General features: G+C 50.5%; 2 protein-coding genes across 2 annotated transcripts; one reads left to right on the plus strand and one right to left on the minus strand.

Annotated features, from left to right (window-relative positions):
• Positions 1-807: 807 nt before the first annotated feature.
• Positions 808-5,999, plus strand: LOC311428103 (olfactory receptor 14A16-like; the record flags this gene model as incomplete). The annotated part of the gene is made up of 3 exons (XM_084539658.1): positions 808-1,701; positions 5,400-5,422; positions 5,861-5,999. 3 exons carry the CDS (start codon positions 808-810, stop codon positions 5,997-5,999), a joined length of 1,056 nt encoding a protein of 351 aa, XP_084395784.1.
• Positions 6,000-17,644: 11,645 nt separating this feature from the next.
• Positions 17,645-18,637, minus strand: LOC311428104 (olfactory receptor 14C36-like; the record flags this gene model as incomplete). Its single annotated transcript, XM_084539659.1, has 1 exon — positions 17,645-18,637. One exon carries the CDS (start codon positions 18,635-18,637, stop codon positions 17,645-17,647), a length of 993 nt encoding a protein of 330 aa, XP_084395785.1.
• Positions 18,638-20,633: the final 1,996 nt, after the last annotated feature.

Here is a 20,633-nt window from a genome sequence, read left to right on the forward strand (position 1 = left end):
GCCTCCTCTGCAGGCAGAGCTGCAGCACAGGAGGGTCTGCTGAGTGTCCGTCTGTCCCTCCCTGGCCTTGCCTCCCCTGGCAGCAGCACGCTGGCATTCCTCCTGGCTTCTCCAGCTGGCCGTGCTGCTGCTGGTCTTGTTTGCAGGCTGGCTGGGGATGGGGGTTTCACATGCCCATGGGGTGAGCCCTCGGTGTGCTTGGGGGAAGGGCAGTATGGGGACAGGGTGAGGGGTGTGGAGATGGGCACTTTGAGCCTGGATTCCTCTGCTCTCAGCGGTATCCTGGTTTGTTTCAGGCAAACATAGGAGTGCAATTGTCCAGTAGGTCAAAGAGACACCAGCACACGGCAGTTGACACTAGGACTAACACACAGACTTGATGTGCTCTCCAAGGACACTGCACTGAAGCCATCACCACGTTGATGACACACAAGGTATTACTTTGAGTACAGTGGGGCTGCTAGCACAAAAGAGACAAAAATCACTATATGATCTTTACCAGTAGCTTAGCGCAGGACTGACTCCCGCATTGCCCACAGCAAGTCCCATGCTCTCAGTGACACCCTCTAGCAGCACCAGCCAGAACTCATGAAAAGGACCTGTCAAAAGTCTGAATGGAAGTGGAGAATTATTTGGGATGGATTAAATGCAAAATGGAATGAGTTTCCTCTGAAATGTGAAATTAAGTCATAAAAGAATTATTATTTTTTTATTTTTTTTTTGTAAGACAACTCTGTTAAGATAACTCTGATAAACTCTCAGTGTTTTTCTGTTCCTTGTGCAGGACCTCATGACCAGAAGCAGGAAATGCCCAACATCAGCTCTGTGAGTGAGTTCCTCCTGCTGGCATTCGCAGACACACGCGAGCTGCAGCTTCTGCACTTTGCGCTCTTCCTGGGCATCTACCTGGCTGCCCTCCTGGGCAACGGCCTCATCCTCGGTGCTGTAGCCTGTGACCACCGCCTCCACACCCCCATGTACTTCTTCCTCCTCAACCTCGCCCTCCTCGACCTGGGCTGCATCTCCACCACTCTGCCCAAAGCCATGGCCAATGCCCTCTGGGACACCAGGACCATCTCCTATCAAGGATGTGCTGCTCAAGTTCTCTTTTTTGCCTTCTTCTTTGGTTCAGAGTACTATCTCCTCACTGTCATGTTGTACGACCGCTACGTTGCCATCTGCAAGCCCCTGCACTACGGGAGCCTACTGGGCAGCAGAGCTTGTGCCCAGATGGCAGCAGCTGTCTGGGGCAGTGGCTTTCTCAATGCTGTCCTACACATGGCCGCTACATTTTCCCTGCCCCTCTGCCAAGGCAATGCTGTGGACCAGTTCTTCTGTGAGATCCCCCAGATCCTCAAGCTCTCCTGCTCAGATGCCTACCTCAGGGAAGTTGAGGCACTAGTTTTTAGCGTTTCTTTAACATTTTGTTGCTTTGTTTTCATCATGTTATCCTATGTGCAGATCCTCAGGGCAGTGCTGAGGATGCCGTCTTCTCAGGGCCGGCACAAAGCCTTTTCCACGTGCCTCCCTCACCTGGCTGTGGTCTCCCTGTTTGTCAGCACTGCCGTGTTTGCCTACCTGAAGCCCCCCTCCATTTCCTCTCCATCCCTGGACCTGGTGGTGTCATTTCTGTACTCCGTGGTGCCTCCAGCACTGAACCCCCTCATCTACAGCATGAGGAACCAGGAGTTCAAGGTTGCAGTAAGGAAACTCTTTGGATACGTGTTTCTTTGCAATCAATGTCTGTGAGTTCCCTGATTATTTCAGGAACTGTGAGGAAAATTTTTGTTACTACTCTATAAATATTTTCTACATATTATTTGTTCTGATTTAAATTATGTTATCGTTAACCTGCTACCTGATTTTCTTATTTTTATTTTTTCATTTACAGTCATCTACTCAGTCATCATACCCAGTCATCTAATTACTGAAAGAAGCAGGTTATGTAGAGAAACACAATAAAAAAGTAAATAAAACAAAACATCAGAACTACACTGTTATCAGCTGCCATCTCTTCCCATACACTCAGGAGCTGGGGGAGGAGCCCCAGTACACAGGAGGGTCTCAGGGCTAAGAGCTCAGCTGCTACATGGAGTTTGGGTAGGGGCTGCTGCTTCTCTGGAGCCAGGGCCATGGCCAGCAGCAGGACGTGGCCTTGTCACTGCTTCTCTCTTCTGGCTTCCAGTGTGTTCTCCTGTGCTCTTTTATTCGGATAAGCTATCATATCTCATATGCCTTGGTGACAGTCCTGTTCTCTCTGCAGTGGCATCCCTGTGGCTGCAGGCAGCAGCAGGCACTGTGCAACCCTGGGTCACAGTTGCCTCTCTGCAAGCACAACAGTAACAGGAGGGTCTTCCTCAGGGCAAACCCAGAAGCCTGGGCATCTCTCCAAAGCTGCTGCCCGGAATACAGCCAAGAGGTTGCTCCCTGCTCTTCTGTTTTCTGGGGTTCTAGTGCCGGGTTCTTCACCTGGGGCTCAACAACCCCAAACAGAGCTACAGGCTGGGAGATGAGTAGTTGGAGAGCTGCCTGGCAGAGAAGGACGTGGGAGTACTGGTTGATAGTCGGCTGAATATGAGCCAGCAGTGTGCTCAGGTGGCCAAGAAGACCAACAGCATCCTGGCTTGTATAAGAAGCAGTGTGGCCAGCAGGGCTAAGGAAGTGATTGTCCCCCTGTACTCAGCTGAGGTACTGAGAGGAGAGTGATGTAACCACTTGAGAAGCTAAAGTCAGAAGGAAAACTTGAAGTGACTTGGAGTATTGATGGGCCCCACTAAGGGCTGTTACTAACAAAGCCTCCCCAGAGACATGTTAGGGCAGATAATTGGAGGCCATGGTTACAGACAGGCAAAGCACTATGCTGAGAAAAATCTTGGTTGGTTTTAATGAAGCTGAAGGGCCAAGGCCTGACCACAGCCACTGGGAGAGGAGACCCTGCACACCCGTGTCTGGCTCAGGGCTAGTCTTGGGGTCTGTGGGATGTGGTGGGTATTGTGATGCTACTAGAAGAACTTCATTTTGACACCTCCACACACCTGCACAGTGTTGCAAGGAAGCAATGCCAACAGTCAGCATGCCAAGCAGGTGCCTTCTGCTGGCCTAGCAGGGCCACTGCCAGATGTCAGCCCAAAAGTGCAGATCCCAGGGAGAAGGCAAGGTGACCTGCCACATACAGACACAAGTGACCTCCCAGTTCCTTTCTGTGACACGTTCCTGCTGCTGCCCTATCAAGTGCAGAGACAGAAGTGACCTCACAGTCCCTGCAACAGTCACATTCCTGCTGCTGGGACAGGAGATCCTGAGGCAGAGCTGAGCTCCTCAGAGCATCCCCACCCATCTCCTCCTTGTGGCCCACAAGCTGATCAGATCAGGATGAGCAAGAGACTCAAGATAAAGGGAAGTGTCTATAGGCTGTGTTTTGGCTTGAAGGGATACTTTGAGGTCAGGCATAAGAACAGTGGATTCCTGTCAGGGTGTGGAGTAGCATTTAGGTTTGGGGATTAATGTCAGTGATTAAAATAGTGCAAGGGCTTTACATGACTATTTTAAGTCAGTGTTACAGCAAAATCAACATTGCCTGAATGTTCGAACCTCACAGAAATCATTAATTTCTGCTGGCCAAGCTCCTCTTTCCTCCCTCAAATCTCACATCTCTCCTGGCCAGGCTTTTCCTGACTTTGCCATATCAGTCATCTTCTTAGGGGCAGCTTTCTGATGGCTTTCATGATCTCAGAGTATCTGCCTCACATCTGTTGGCTACACCTTTTTTGAAACTGACATGACCTCTAAGTCAGGATGGAAAAGAACACAAAGGCTGTAGGTGAACCCTGCACAATGTGCCCAGCAGCTCTTGTACGACCTCAAAATTTTGTTTCCTGCCTCCAACTTTTAGGTACGGAATGGCTTCTGTGCACCCAGGCTATCTTTTTCCAAACCCTCATGCATGGTTCAGTTTGCCCCAAGCGTCTTGGAGGCAGTGGCCCCCTCTGTGTAGAAAACTGAAAGCATTGCTAAAGGATGACTTCAGGCAAAAGCTGACACCTCTGACATGACAACCCCTATCCAAGACCTCTTCCTCTATGGGGCCTACCATGTACTTAGAAAGAACCAATCTCAGAAACTACATGCACAGCAAGTGCCTTCTGCTGCCCTACCATGGACACTGGCAGATGTGAGCCTAAAGGCACAGATCCCAACCAGAAGTCAAGGGTGACCTGTTGGCTACTTCAGAAAGCAGTCACCTCACAGGCCATTTAACAGCCATTCGCTTCCTGCTGGACTTAGTGCTTCTGATACACCACTGAGCTTATAATGCCACACCTAGAAAACACCCCCTTTTTGGGCCAGGACCTGCCCAGGTAAAAATGATCTGGTTGTGATCCTCCAAGCCCATGGCACACCTGCTGGGCTCCCAGGCTCTCTGAGACACAGGAGCCATTTCCGTGCTAGTCCTGGGAGGTGCTAGGGTAGGAGGGACCTTGCAGGCAATGTTCCAGCCCCATGCCTGTTGGTGGTCTCTCAGCTCCTAGTGCACAGTGGGGATCACATTCGTATCTAGAAGCCATGAGCCTGAAGCTGGCCTAGCAGACACTCAGGGGAAGCACCCTCTCAGCCCCAGCCCCAGCTCCAGCCCAAACCCCAGCTGCTCTGCAGAGTGAGGGGGCTGTGGTGCCCGGTGCCCTGGGGCTGCAGAGCTCTCCTCTGCCTGCTCACACCAGACTGAGCACTTGAGCTCTAGACAGTCCACATGGGACACAACATGGTGCTCAGAAGTAAATATTGGTGTCTTCTTTTTAAGACAAGGTATCAGTTTCTCAGAGACTGGCAGCACAGCAGTCTGCTTGTGGGTATTGATGAGTTACTAAATATTCTTTATGTTTGGGGTTGTTATTTCTTTTTCTTTCGTTTTTCTTTTCCTTTCCCTTCCTCATGTGTCTATCTCTCTGTGAGTTTTTATGTTCTTTCCCCTCTCCCTCCAGATGTGTTTCCTCCTCTCCCTCTAGAGGAGGAGGAAGCAGGCAGCTCATGCACGTGTAGTTGCTAGTTCAGGTGAGGAAGGAGGATGCTGGCTATGCTGCAAGGAAATGGAGGTCTGTGAAGCTGCAGGAGCCCTGCTCTCTTGCCTGGCAGATCCCCAGCACACAGTGCCTGTGCCCCGTAGGGCCAGCCCCAGTACCCAGGCCAGCACAAGAGGCCTGGCCCAGCCACAGAGCAGCCTGCCCTGAGCAGGGGCCTGCACAAAGAGCTTTCCATTTTCCCTTTCCCCATCAGTGCAGGCCCAGCAATGCTGCCCTGCTCTTCCCCAGGGCCATCCCTGCTCCCAGAGAGCCTTGCCCAGGGCAGTGTGTCCATGCTGGCCAGGTCAGCCATTGCTGCTTCCTGCCCTGTGCTCCCTGCAGGGCCCCAAGCTGGCGGTGTTGCTGTGAGAGCCAGGGGCTGTGGTGCCCTGGGATCCCCGGGGGTCTCCCTCCCTGCCCATGCTGCTCAGGCTGGGCACCAGACCTATGTCCATGGGGATCTCTGCTGCTGAGCCCCTTTCCATCTGCCCTGATGGCCCAGCAGCACAGGGCAGTGCTGGGCAGGACCATGGGGTATCTCTAAGGGCACAAAGGACAGGTGAGTGCTGCACCAGACCTGGCCCAGGAGCCTATAAGAGGGTCCCCACTGTTCCTTTGCAGTCTTATGGGCCTTCACCTGCTGGCTCTTCACTTCCTCCCCCAGCATTGCAGAGACCTGTTTAGAACAAAGACTCCTCAGATTCACTTTTCCCTTTAAAAAATACACGTAAAAATTATTCTTTGGATGGTCACTCATTTTACGAGGTCCTAATCGCTACGCACTGAGCACATTGTTCCTGCAGATCCCCTGACATCTCCAGGCAGATCCAGATTCCTCTGCAGGCCTGCATCGGCCATCAGCCTCACTGCAGGAGGTGCAGTCCCATCGAGATCAATCCAGTTGTCTACTTCAGGAAGTGCCACCATAAAGAGAGCTCTTGATGCAGCTCATGATCCCTCACAGAACACCCTGGGACTTTTTAAAGCTGAACTCAGAATCACAGAATCACAGAATCACAGAATTTCTAGGTTGGAAGAGACCTCAAGATCATCGAGTCCAACCTCTGACCTAGCGCTACCAGTCCCCACTAAATCATTTCCCTAAGCTCTACATCTAAACGTCTTTTGAAGACTTCCAGGGATGGTGACTCCACCACTTCCCTGGGCAGCCTGTTCCAGTGTCTAACAACCCTTTCTGTAAGGAAGTTCTTCCTAACATCTAACCTAAAACTCCCCTGGCTCAACTTAAGCCCATTCCCCCTCGTCCTGTCACCAGGCACGTGGTAGAATAGACCAACCCCCACCTCACTACAGCCTCCTTTAAGGTATCTGTAGAGAGCGATAAGGTCACCCCTGAGCCTCCTCTTCTCCAGGCTGAACAAGCCCAGCTCCCTCAGCCGCTCCTCATAGGACTTGTTCTTCAGGCCCCTCACCAGCTTTGTCGCCCTTCTCTGCACCCGCTCAAGCACCTCCATGTCCTTCTTGTAGCGAGGGGCCCAAAACTGAACACAGTACTCGAGGTGCGGCCTCACCAGAGCTGAGTACAGGGGGACGATCACCTCCCTAGCCCTGCTGGTCACACTGTTTCTTATGCAAGCCAGGATGCCGTTGGTCTTCTTGGCCACCTGAGCACACTGCTGCCTCATATTCAGCCGACTATCAACCAATACTCCCAGGCCCTTCTCTGCCTGGCAGCTCTCCAACCACTCATCTCCCAGCCTGTAGCTCTGCTAGGGGTTATTGCGGCCCAGGTGCAGGACACGGCACTTGGCCTTGTTAAACTTCATATGGTTGACCTCAGACCATCGGTGCAGCCTATCCAGATCCCCCTGCAGAGCTTTTCTGCCCTCGAGCAGATCGACACACGCACCTAACTTGGTGTCATCTGCGAACTTACTGAGGGTGCACTCCATGCCCTCGTCCAGATCATCAATGAAGATATTAAAGAGGACCGGACCCAATACCGAGCCCTGGGGGACGCCACTAGTGACTGGCCTCCAACTGGACTTGGCTCCATTCACCACGACTCTTTGGGCCCGGCTATCCAGCCAGTTTTTAACCCAACGAAGCGTACGACAGTCGAATCACAAGCAGCCAGTTTCTTGAGGAGAATGCTGTGGGAAACAGTGTCAAAAGCCTTGCTGAAGTCAAGGTAGACCATATCCACAGCCTTTCCCTCGTCCACCAAGCGCGTCATTTTGTCAAAGAAGGAGATCAGGTTCGTCAAGCAGGATCTGCCTTTCATAAACCCATGCTGACTGGGCCTTATCGCCTGCTTACCCTGTAGGTGCCACATGATGGCACACAAGATAATCCATGAGCTTCCCTGGCACTGAGGTCAAACTGACAGGCCTATAGTTCCCCGGGTCTGCCCTCTGGCCCTTCTTGTAGATGGGCATCATGTTTGCTAGCCGCCAGTCAATTGGGACCTCCCCAAGGAGGATATATGGCTCAGTAGCTTAGTGGGTAGTATTAGTGATAGGAAGGTTGGACTAAATGGTCTTGTAGGTTCTTTACAACTTTGTGTTTTTATGATTTCGATGACTCTATCATAGGACAAGGGGAATGGTTTTAAATTAAAGAGGGTAGGTTTAGATTCGATAGTCAGATGAAATTCTTGACTTGAAGGTGAGGCACTGGCACTTGTGCTGTGGCTCCAGAGGTCACCCAGAGGGAGTTTGGATCAGCCCATGCCCTTGTGTTTGAAGGATCAGCTGGCGAGAGTGGAGAGGCAGCAGTGAAATCATGGGAACAGCAGAGTGAGAGCAAGGTGGGGAAGAGAAGTGTCTGTCTGCAGCCTTCAGGGAAGTGTGGGTCTGCATAGGAAAGCGTGCAGAGGAGAAGACGGGGTTCTCACAAGAATGGAAGGTTTTAGCAGCAGTGACGCCTTTGTCCCCTTGGCCATGGGTTGTGAGGAGACGTGTTATCCTCATGGCATTGGGACCATGAATTCTCCTTTCAACCCTGTGCAAACAGTGGAAGGTGTCATACCATTGTCCTTCACATGATATCACAGGCATCGCTCCCTACCCCACAGACCCCAGACCCTCTGATATAATGACAACCATCAGTAAACTGATCCCAGTTAGATGACTGATATGGGAAAGTCAGGAGAGATGTGAGATTTGGGGGAGGAAAGAGGAAGGGAAGAGGAGCTCGGAAGCTTACCTTTGTAGAGATAAGAGGGTTCATGTAATGTTGATGCTGCTGTTAAAACTGACTTCAGTCTTGTAAGGCCTGAAAAAAATAACAATAATCCCTCAACCTAAACATTAGTCCAACATCCTGACAAGAATCCGCTATTGTAAAGCAGAACTCAAAATATCACCTGAAGAAAAACTCAGCGCATAGCCCCTGTCCCTTACATTTACTCTTTTGCTTACCCTAATCCCTGCCCTTAACACTACCATTAAAATGCTCTATTTATCCCTAGACTTCTTGCCGGACCTAAACAAAACCCTAATCCATAGTGCTTGCCCATACCCTAACCAGAGACCTGACACTACAAACAGAACACCAAAACTTTCAACTAAAACTTTGTTTACTCTCTAAACCAGAAAGGTGAGCCCCAGTCCATAGAGGACGACAGAGAGATGAGCTCTGCCTCAGGATCTCATGGCCCCAGCAGGAAGAATGTGACTGTGGCAGTGACCGTGAGGTCACTTCTATCTCTGCAGCTGGTAGGGCAGCAGCAGGAACAGAAAGGGACTGGGAGGTCACTTGTGTCTGGAGGTGGCAGGTCAGCTTTGCCTTCTCCCTGGGAGCTGCACTTTTGGGCTGACATCTGGCAGTGGCCCTGCTAGGCCAGCAGAAGGCACCTGCTTGGCATGCTGACTGGGGGATCCCCTCTGCCTCCAGACCCAGCAGGACCCAGGCAGAAAGAAGGCCCCCATATTGGTTGTCCTGTCCCTTCTGCTTGAGTCCATGAGTGGGCAGCAGGAGGCACAAGGCTTGGCTGTGTGTAGCCAAGAAGCTGCAAGGCCAGCAGCAGGCCCCTGGCTTGGAAGGTGCTGCTGAGGTGACTTGTGTGTGGTTGGCTGAGAGGCCGCAAGGAGCCTGCTGGGTTGGGATGGACCAATTCTTCTGTGAAATCCCCCACATACTCAAGCTCTCCTGCTCAGATGCCTACCTCAGGGAAGTTTTGTCTCTTGTGTTTAGTGGTTTTTTAGGTTTTGGTTGTTTTGTTTTCATTGTGGTGTCCTATGTTCATATCTTAGGGTGGTGCTGAGGATGCCCTCTGAGCAGGGCTGGCACAAAGCCTTTTCCACATGCCTCCCGCACCTGGCTGTGGTCTCCCTGATGGTCAGCACTGGCATGTTTGCCTATCTGAGGCCCCCCTCCATCTCCTCCCCATCCCTGGACCTGGTGGTGTCATTTCTGTACTCAGTGGTACCTCCAGCACTGAACCCCTTCATCTACAGCATGAGAAACAAGGACTTAAAGTATGGAGTGAGGAGACTGCTCCTATACATGCTTCTTAAACATCAATAATGAGTTTATAATATATAGTCATAATTATGTGAAATTAATGTGATTCACGTCAGTTCACTTTTATCATTATTTCAGTAATGTTATTCTTAGCATCCTGCCTGTTAATAAATTTATATACATTGACCAAATCATCTAATCTACCCATAGGATTAGTCTTCCAGTGTAAATAAAGACAATAAAGAAGCCATCAAAAATTCACTGATCTCAGTATCCGTCTCTTCCCATCTCCTCTGGAGGGGCTCAGGGCCAAGAGCCCAGCTGCCACATGCAGGAGCAGCCCATGGTGGCCCTCGGGGCTGCCCCTCATTGCCCGCTGGGCTCTGCCTTTCTGCTGCCTTCGGGTTGGGGCTGCTGCTTTCCTGGAGCCATGGCCATGGCCAGCAGCAGGATGTGGTCTTGTAAGGAATGGAACCTGAGCATGAAGTAAATGGTACAGAATAAGGGGTGGATGGATATCCTGGTTTCAATTATTACAGAGGTAATTTTCCTCCTACTAGCTGCTAGGGTGTTATGTTTTGGCTTAGGATGAGAAGAGTGCTGATAAGACGCTGATTTTTAATTGTTGCAGAGCAGTGTTTACACCAAGCCAAGGACGTCTCAGCTTCTCACTCTGTCTTGCCAACGGGCAGGCTGGGGGTGCAGTGGGAGCTGGGAGGGGACAGATGCAGGACAGCTGACCCAAACTGTTCAAAGGGGTATTCCATACCATCTGACGTCATGCTAAACAATAGATAGGGGTGGATAGCCATGGGGAGGAGGGCTGGACTGCTCGGGGTTAGGCTGGGCATCGGTCAGTGGGTGGTGAGCAATTGCATTGTGCATCACTTGTTTGTACACACTATTAGTAGTAGTTATATTATCATCATTATTGTTATTATTGTTATTGTTATTATTATTTTCCTGTCTTAATAAACTGTCTTTATCTCAACTCACAGGCTTCACTTTCCCGTTTCTTCACTTTCCCGTTTCCCATCCCAGAGAGGGAGGGGGGAGGATGAGTGAATGACTGTGTGGTGTTTAGCTGTGGTTGGATTAAACCACAACACCTGGACATGAGAGTTTTGATCTTTGGGGGTGGTAAGAGGAGCATGGGCAGCAGAAAATAATGATTTCATAGAGGGAAGAGGCATCATGTAATGTAGATCATGTGGTAACACTGACTTGTACAGTCATATAAGGCCCTAACACTATTTTAACCAGTAGTTTTAATCCCTAAACCTAAATGTTCCTCCAACACTCTGACAGGAATCCATTTCTCTAAAGCTTGAACACAAGGTATCCCTTGAAGCAAAGCTCACCCCATAACCCCTTTCCCTTACCTTTTCTCTCTTGCTCACCCTAATCCCTTCCCTTAACATTAGTAATAAAATGCTCTATTTAAACCTTGGCTTCTAGGCAGACATAAAAATGAACTAAACCACAGAGCCTGCCCATACCCTACACAAAGAAGAACACCAAACCTTCCCATTAAACATTTGTTTACTCTCTAACCCAGAAAGGTGAGCCCCAGTCCAGTGGGAACTAGAAAGTAGTCAGCTCTGCCTCAGGATCTCCTGCCCCAGCAGCAGGAGGAATGTGACTTTGACGTCACTTCTGTCTCTGCCCTTGATAGGGCAGCAGCAGGAACGTGTCACACAAAGGGACTGTGAGGTCACTTGTGTCTGGAGGTGGCAGGTCAGCTTTGACTTCTCCCTGGGAGCTGCACTTTTGGGCTGACATCTGGCAGTGGCCCTGCTAGGCCAGCACAAGGCACCTGCTTGGCATGCTGACTGGGGGATCCCCTCTGCCTCCAGAGCCAGGAGGACCCAGACAGAAAGAAGGCCCCCAGATGGGTTGTCCTGTCCCTTCTGCTTGAGTCCATGAGTGGGCAGCAGCAGGCACAAGGCTTGGCTGTGTGTAGCCAAGAAGCTGCAAGGCCAGCAGCAGGCCCCTGGCTTGGAAGCTGCTGCTGAGGTGACTTGTGTCTGCTTGGCTGAGAGGCCGCAAGGAGCCTGCTGGGTTGGGATGCCTACTTCAGGAGTGCTTTCCACCCTCATGGAACTTTCCTTTGGTAGTAGGAAAGAGCAGGAAAGAAGAAACTGCTACAAAGTGTACCATGGAAGTTGCGCACTGTCCACGAGGAGAAAGAAATGTCCCTCAAAGGGTTGTGCTGTGGTGCCAGAGGTCACCCTCTGATCAGACCATGGCTTTGTGTTTCAAGGAACAGCTGGTGAGGGTTGACGAGACATCAGTGAAAGAAAGGCATGAGAGCAAGGTGGTGAACAGAGATGGGTGTCTGAAGACTTCAAAGAAATAGGACAAATTGTGGGACAGCATAGGAAAAGCTACAGAGGAGAAGGCAGAGGGTGCTGGTAAAAAGGGAAGGTGCTAACAACCCTGAGATATTTGTCTCCTTTGCTGCAGCTTATGAGGAGAGATGTTATACTCATTGCAATGAGGCCTCATTAATTGCTTGCAACCCTGTACATCAGCTCAGAGGTGACATACCACTATTCTTCCCTTGGCATCGCCCTGCCCACCACATCCCACAGATTCCAGCAAGAGCCTTGAGAAAGACTTGGGGATGCAGGATCTCCTGTTCCAGTGGCTGGGGCCAACCCTTGGCCCTTCGGCATCACCAAAACCAACCAAGACTTTTCTCAGCATAGAGCTTTGCCTGTCTGTAACCGTGGCCTTCAAATATCTGCCTTAACAAGGCCCTGGGGAGGCTTTGTTAGTAATAGCCCTCAGTGGGGCCCATTAATATTCCAAGTCACTTCAACTCGTCCTTCTGACTTTACTTGCTCAAACAGTTACATCACTCTCTTCTCAGTACCTGAGCTTCATAGACTGAACACCGAAATACACCATGGAACTCATTAAAGTGCAGAAAGTCCTAACATCTCTTCCATAGTTGTCTTCAAGCCTTCACGCCTTGTGCAGCTACTTGCAGAGCTTGCATGATGTAGTTAAGGATGAAGTTTTCAAAAAGCATCAAATATTTTTTTTTTTCTTTTTCATTTAAAACGCTGAATTTTGTTGCATTTCAGTTTGGAGCATCATTCACCTATTGCTATTCATCCAGGGTGACTTATTTGCAGACCTGCATCAGGAGGAAAATCAGAGTCTGGAGGTCTGACACCTCATCTGCCAGCAGTGGTCTTTGTCCCTGTAGCTGCAGCATGGCTCAGCACATGAAAACCTTTCAAAGATAATTCAAGGAAAAATAAAATAAAATAAAATAAAATAAAATAAAATAAAATAAAATAAAATAAAATAAAATAAAATAAAATAAAATAAAATAAAATAAAATAAAATAAAATAAAATTGAAATGACCATTGGAACCTGAGACATTCTTAATTAATCTTAGTAGACACCTGGACATCCATGGTTCTCTTGGGTCTTCTGTTGAAAACTCAGGAAGAAAACTAAAGAAAATATATGTTCAAGTGGCTGTAGCTGTACCCATGAGCTTGGCCTCTTTGGGGAAATCGTCCCTTTCCAGCCACGGAAACCTAAATTGGGTAAAGTGAAAAGACCTGCCCAGTCAATGGAGTAGGGCAACGTCCTACTTCCAGTGCTATAGATGCAGAAGGCAAAAAGAATTGCAATGTGCCTGACACTGCTCTGGGACGTGTCACCCAGGTCAGGCAACTTTACCTTAGTGCTGACAAGTCCATCACATAACCACGCTACCAAGCTCTGCATCTATACCTTGGCTCTCCAGTTAATGAACGAAGGTCATGGATGGCAATCAGGGAGTCTTGGTTAGCGCGACGCTGCCTCAGGTTCTCCACCATGGTAGTCATTCGCACCTGCTGTTCTTCAGCCCTCAGCAAACCCCCAAAAGAAGGGTTCTGTGGAAGGCCAAGCAAGGTAGACAACTGTTTCATGTCCATTGTCTCCAAGGCAGCTCTGCCAAAGCTCCACCGGTGGTGCCCTCTTGGAACTTTGAAGTTCCCTCTCCTGAAGCCAGTCTTTGCTGTTGCTGGGCAAAGTTGTTTGACCAATGAAAAGTTGTTTTTGAAAAGGACTGCTGTGCGGCGAAGGGTATAAGAGGGGAGCCTGTCCTCAAGATGAAAAAAGGCATCCCGACATAATGAAAAAGGAATTAATAGGGACAGGTTAGCAGAGTAGAGACCAGGACAGGAACAGGCACATTGATCACCTCATAAAGATAGGTTTGGCCAAACTCAGCAAACCGCTCAGAGACACTCGTACAGAAAGTCACTGGAAATGGGCGCACTGGAGCTGGGAAGAAGCTCAAGCTGAGAGAAGCCGAGCTGCGCACACAACTGCCCCTCGCTGGTAAGCAGCTGCGCATTATGGGGAATCATACGTCCTTAGAAACAAAGACCGTCCTGGTAACCTTACAGCTTATTCTCCTTCTTAACAACCAGACAGTTTATGATCCTGAAATATGGAACCAAATTGATGTCAAGATTGATGTCAAGGTGTGGGAATCTGCAACTAAAAATGACAAGGTTGCAGTGGGACTGCTCAGCACCTGGCAAGCAGTCTCTGAGGCCTTAAAGAGCCATGTGGGACCACAGTCAGACACGTGTGGTTTGCCAGACAGTGAGGGAGCTGCAGGCTCATCCACCAATCCTTCTACTACACCATCGCCCCCGCCCCCACCACTACTGCCATTGCAGGCCTTTGCTGTTATGCCCCCTGGTGACATGCCTTTTGACCCAGGCCCTATTGGCCTTGAAGAGGAGATGGATATGTTTTTCTTCGATCTGGGAAGAATAGGATACATAAGGCCAGAAGGCCAAGTTCCTAGCAAGACATGTTGTTCCCACAACTAGCCCTGGAACTCTCCGGTGTTTGTAATCAAGAAAAAGAGTGGAAAATGGAGACTGTTAAGTCATGGAAGATATGGGAGCACTTCAACCAGGATTACCAACTCCAACTATGCTCCCCCATTCACGGACTTTAACAGTAATAGATTTAAAGGATTGTTTGTTACCGTTTCTGATTGTACATATGTATAGGCATATATAAAAGCAATGTTCTGTACGTTTAGAAAGTTCGATCTTCGTATGTGCATCTTGGTAGAGCATAGACTCCCCAGACACCCAGCACTGTTTACTTGCCTTTTATAAATATTACTAAATTCAGATTGAGTAAGACTTCATTTATAACAGGTGCTTTTGCCATTCCTTCCCAGTTAGACTCACTTCAGCCTCCAGTGCAGTTATCTCTTGGGCTGCCCCTGTCACTCCAGAAATACAGGTGGGTTTTACCTCTTTACAGCTTGATGGCATTAGGGTACTCTGTGCACTGGTGTCTAGTAGAGCCTCATACATTTGTGGGTCTGATGTGCCAGGCCATTAAATATACCTAGTCCAGTAAACCTGATTGTCCCTTTCCTCTGTGCCCCCGCCTTGGCTGGAAGGAGGACCCCTCTAGTCCTGCTCATGGTATTCATTGCTGTGTCTGGTAGATGGTGCACTGGAAAGCATGTCCCATCATGGCAGGGGAGACGTCACTGAGAGCCAAGGAATGCAATTCGGTGCAGGAGTTGGGGCCCACCAGAGACAAGGAGTCAAGGCAGTTGGGTGGGGGAGGCCAGCAGAAGCAACCCAAGGGGTGGTGCTGCTTGTGAGGACACGTTTGTGGCAGCAGCCTGAGTGGGCAGCAGCTGTGCGCAGGCCAGGGGAGGCCAGGAAGCGCGTGCCAAGAGCGCTCCTGCCAGCAGAGCCAAGGCCGGGGCTGAGGCCAAGGGCAGAGGCAGGCCCAGGGCAGGGGGCTGCAAGGGCCATGCTGAGCTCCCTGCCCCTGCAGCAGCCGCCCTGGCCCTCAGCAGATGTGCTGGCAGGCTGCAGGGAGGGGACAAATGCTCTGGGCCCCCTTCCTGCTCTGCCCAGGCCAGCAAGGGCCCAGTGCGGCCTCCTCTCCCCTGCCCCTGCAGCTCTGGGCTCCCTTGGCGCAGCCCTGGCTCTGCAGCACCAAGCCCTGCTGGGAGCCCTCCCCTGCATGCTGCCACCGCTCCCTGACGCTGCTGTTGCCCTCTGCCGGGCACTGCCCAGCCCAGCCCAGCCCCTGCCCACCTCTTCCCACCTCCCTGCCCTCTCCCTAGCCCAGTAGCCCAGGCTGTGCTGGTCCCAGGGCAGTGCCCACCGCAGGCTGCCCACCGCAGGCACGGCCACCAGAGCCCCAGCCCCTCGCAAGGCACCGCAGCTGCATGCATAAAGGCGGCTCTGGGCCTCCCCAGCAGCCCCTGCACTGGGGCCAGCCCCAGCTCAGGAGGTGGAGGTCCGTGAAGCTGCAGGAGTCCTGCTCTCTTGCCTGTGAGATCCCCAGCACACAGTGCCTGTGCCCCGCAGGGGCAGCCCCGCTCCCCAGGCCAGCACAAGAGGCCTGGCCCAGCCACAGAGCAGCTCCACATTCTTCTCCAGCATGTTATTTGCCATCAGACTAAGCACAACCGGGACAGTTCCAGGCCAGTCAAGGCCAGTTATTGTTTGCTGAGCCATGGCCAGCCAAGAAGGGAACTCCCAGTCCAGCACTACACTGAGCACTCTGAAATTCTGATCCACAGTGAAGGCCAGAAAAGCAAGAGGTCCGTTCATGCAGCAGTTCCTTGGGTATATTCCTTCCACCAGCTTTACAAGAGCTGTGCAATGAAAGAGATGCCACTGTACAGACAGCAACATACATGAGATCTGAAGACTTAGTTGAATGTGAAAGCACAAGAGAACAATGAGGAAGCCAAAGGGAGCAGCAGTGACAAGACCACGTCCTGCTGCTGGCCATGGCCATGGCTCCAGGGAAGCAGCAGCCCCAACCCGAAGGCAGCAGAGAGGCAGAGCCCAGCGGGCGGTGAGCCTCTTGGCCCTGAGCCCCTCCTGCATGCTGGGGCTGCTCCCCCAGAATCAGAGGAGATGGGAAGAGAGGGATACTGAGTCCAATGAATTTATGCTGTCTTCTTTATTGTCTATACTTACAGAGGAAGCCTAGTTCAATATGATTGATTAGAAGACATAGTCAAAGTAAATAAATTACTTAATAAATTAAAACAATGTCAAAAGTTATGAAAATAATCAAAATGAAAAATGAAATGAAAATCTCTCGTCAGTTACTTAAAATAGAATGGTAGCATTTAAAGGATTATTATTGTTATTACAATATGATAATAATACTAAGTACAAAAAATGATATGATACAAATAACAATAATGTTAACAGCACTGATGCTTAAGAAGCACATATAGAAACAGTTTCCTCACTGCAACCTTGAGCTCCTGGTTCCTCATGCTGTAGATGAGGGGGTTCACTGCTGGAGGTGCCACTGAGTACAAAAGTGACACCACCAAGTCCAGAGATGGGGAAGAGATGGAAGCGGGCTTCAGGTAGGCAAACACGGAAGTGCTGAGAAAGAGGAAGGCCATGGCCAGGTGAGGGAGGCATGTGGAAAAGGCTTTGTGTCGGCCCTGTTCAGAGGGTATCCTCAGCACTGCCCTGAAGATTTGCACATAGGACAGCACAATGAAAACAAAACAACTAAAGGCTAAAGAAATACTAAAACACAAGTGCCCCAACAAGTGCTCCCCCAGCTCCAGAGGGGATAGGAAGAGATGGCAGCTCAGACCAATGAATTTCTTCTGGATTCCTTATTGTGTTTATCTACACAGGAAGCCTGGTTCTATAGGTAAATCTTTAAGAAGTAGGAGGTTAAGATTAATATTATTTATATCTGAAACAATAGCTAATGAAAATAACAACACAGACAAATAAAAAGAAAAAAAAATGTATCTTAAATGTTTTCAAAAAATAGGTGTTTCTGATTATAAGCTTATTGTTATAGTCAAAGAAGCTGAAGAATATGTATTCAATCAGTGTCCTCACTGCAACCGTTAGTTCCAGGTTCCTCATGTTTTAGATGAGTGGGTTCACTGCTGGAGGCACTGGCGATGGGAAGAGACTGTGGTAGAGACTAATGAAATAGTCCCAGTTTCTTTATTGTCTTTATTTAAACAAGAATAATGATTGTAAAGTTATTTGAAATTATTGACTTCATAATAATAATAATAAAATAATAATTAGGAGGCTTAGAATAACATTAAATCAAAGCAACCAATTATAGGAAATAATAATAAAGAAAATAACTTTCAAGAATTTGCACTAAGAGTGTTTGTTTGCAGAAATCCTATTACCATTTTACGCACATTATTAATGCTGAAGGAAGAGGTATAAAATAGTTTCCTCACTGCATGTTTGAGCTGCTGGTTCCTCATGCTGTAAATGAGGGGATTCACTGCTGGAGGCAACACTGAGTATAGAACAGCCACCACCAGGTCCAGGGATGGGGAAGAGATGGAGGGGGGCTTCAGGTAGGCAAATATGCCAGTGCTGACAAACAGGGAGACCACGGCCAGGTGAGGGAGGCACATGGAAAAGGCTTTGTGCCGGGCCTGCTCAGAGGGCATCCTCAGCACTGCACTGAAGATCTGCACATACGAGAAAACAATGAAAACAAAACAACCAATGACTAAAGAAATACTAAACAAAAGTGCCCCGACTTCCCTGAGGTAGGCATCTGAGCAGGAGAGCTTGAGGATCTGGGGAATTTGACAAAAGAATTGGTCAACAGAGTTGCCTTGGCAGAGGGGAAGGGAAAATGTGTTGGTCGTGTGCAGGACAGCATTGAGAAAGCCACTGCCCCAGGCAGCTGCTGCCATCTGGGCACAAGCTCTGCTGCTCAGGAGGCTCCCGTAGTGCAGGGGCTTGCAGATGGCAACGTAGCGGTCGTAGGCCATGACGGTGAGAAGGGAAAACTCTGAGCCAAAGAAGAAGACAAAAAAGAGAACTTGAGCAGCACATCCTTGATAGGAGATGGCCCTGGTGTCCCAGAGGGCATTGGCCATGGCTTTGGGCAGAGTGGTGGAGATGCAGCCCAGGTCAAGGAGGGCGAGGTTGAGGAGGAAGAAGTACATGGGGGTGTGGAGGTGGTGGTTGCAGGCTACGGCGCTGAGGATGAGGCCGTTGCCCAGGAGGGCAGCCAGGTAGATGCCCAGGAAGAGCGCGAAGTGCAGGAGCTGCAGCTTGTGCGTGTCTGCGAATGCCAGCAGGAGGAACTCACTCACTGAGCTGATGTTGGGCATTTGTTGACATTGAACACAGTTGTCTGTTGAAGAGGAGAAGGCAGAACAATGTTAGTTCACACTTCTCTGAGGGAGACTTATTGCAAGTCTTAGAGCACCCTCCAGCCTGAGCATCTCTCTTTTCAGAAGAACCTTTCTGCAGCTCTCTTACTTGAGCTCCAGCTGGTGCTGCCTGAGAGTGCACTGGGAGCGGGGGCTGCTGTAGACTGCAGAGGAGTCCTTGCTGCTGTAGAAAAGAAAGAAATCAGGAACTTGGGGGAAGCTCAAGTTCTGTTCACTGGTCAGATCAATGAGCTTTTCAGTGTTATTTCAAACAACTCCTCTGAATGCAGTTACACAGGCCACTGCCCACAAGTCGTGTTCTATTCTACCCTGTGTTTGCTGTCTTTGAGCCGCAGGACCATCAAGCTCTGGAGTTTCCTTGAGAAGAAACTGGAGACAACTGAGAGCAGAGAAGCCCCAGTCCAAGTGCAGCTGGACAGAAACCTCACCTGAGGTGAAGTTCTCACACAGACAGAGCTTGGAAGCATCCCTGTCTGAGCTCTACCTCCTCTTCTACCCCCATCTGCCCCACAGCCCATGGGCTGCAGGGGAAGAGGAGGCCAGGGAGGGGCTGCTCCAGGGGAAGGTGTCTGCACTGCAGGGCATGGCCACGAGGTGCCCGAATCCCCCCTGCCATGGCGTTTCTGCCAACAGCTCCTTCTGGCCACCTGCCCCTCTCTCTGCTGCCTGCAGCTGTCCCTGCCAGGAGCTGCTGCTCTGCACACTCCTCTTCTTTCCCCCTACCGATGTGCACAGACCCCATCTCACTCGGCTGTGCTCAGCGCTGCCCTGCAGCACCCTGCCACCAACAGGGCCCTGCCAAGGGGCATCTCCATGGCTGCAGGAGCTATGGGGCAGCTGACAGCGAGCCTGGCATGGCCAGCCAGGGCAGGGTGTTCTGGGCTGACCGGGGGCACCTGCCTTAGGGCACTCCAAGGGGCTTCTGCCAGACTTCCTTACCTCACACTGCAACCCAGCAGGACTCTCAAAGCCTACTGCATTGCCCACTGCCCTCCCAGAAACAACACCCAGCAGGAGACCCTTCCAGGATCTGCAGTTGCATGGCCCTGCAGCCAGACCCTTACCTTGTCAAGGGCTGTGCAGGTTTCTCCTGCAGGCAGCTCTCAGAATCCTCCCACTGCCAACTGCCTTCAGCCCCTCTCTCATTTTCTTCTCTCTGTGTCTGTGCTTCTATGTCTCTTTCCTGATGTGCTGTGCAGAGGAGCTGCTCCTGGCCATAGCTGTCTCTCTGCACCACGGCCCTCTTGCCACGAGCTCCCCTTGGGCTCACGAGTCCAGCCCAGCTCAGCAGCACAGCACAAGCCAAAGGGAATGCAATCACCCCTCTGGGGGCTTTGCTGATGAGCCCACGAACCTCAGGCACTCCGAGACAATTGAAGACATCTCTCCAGAAGTCCAAGTCAGAGGCAAGTTTCCTGCAGTGTCTCCCTGAAGGCCAGCACTGACACAGCCTCCCTTGGAGCTCGTTAGAGCAGAACCCTGGAGGCAGTGAGGACAAGGAGACAAAGGCAATGTGAAGGTGACACTGATGTGTAGGAAAAGTGGATGTGTGTCACCAAGCTCAAGGGCCAGGACTTGACATCCATCCCATTTTAAGGGGGATCCTTTCCCTTGACAGGTTGCTCAGGGCTCTTTGTGGGGCAGTAGGACATGGGGATGTGCATGGCCAAGTGCAGGAGAATGGTACGACCCCTGCCTGCTTCATGGGTGGGGGCGAGGAGGCAATGAGGCCCTGGTGCTTTACCAATCAGCTGTCTCCTCTAAGGGCTCAGTGGCAGAGACAACAGCCATAGCCATGAACACAAAGACCTGGGTCCTGCTGGGACTTTGAGCCTTGCCATAGCCCTTGCTCCTCTCCAAACCAGGATGGCCTAGAGAATCCCAGACCTGTACCTCTTCACTGGTTAGTTGAAGACACTTGTCCTTGTGGTGT

Source organism: Aythya ferina (genome assembly GCF_964211825.1).
Source record: "Aythya ferina genome assembly, contig: HAP1_SCAFFOLD_29, whole genome shotgun sequence".
Taxonomy (NCBI): Eukaryota; Metazoa; Chordata; class Aves; order Anseriformes; family Anatidae; genus Aythya; species Aythya ferina.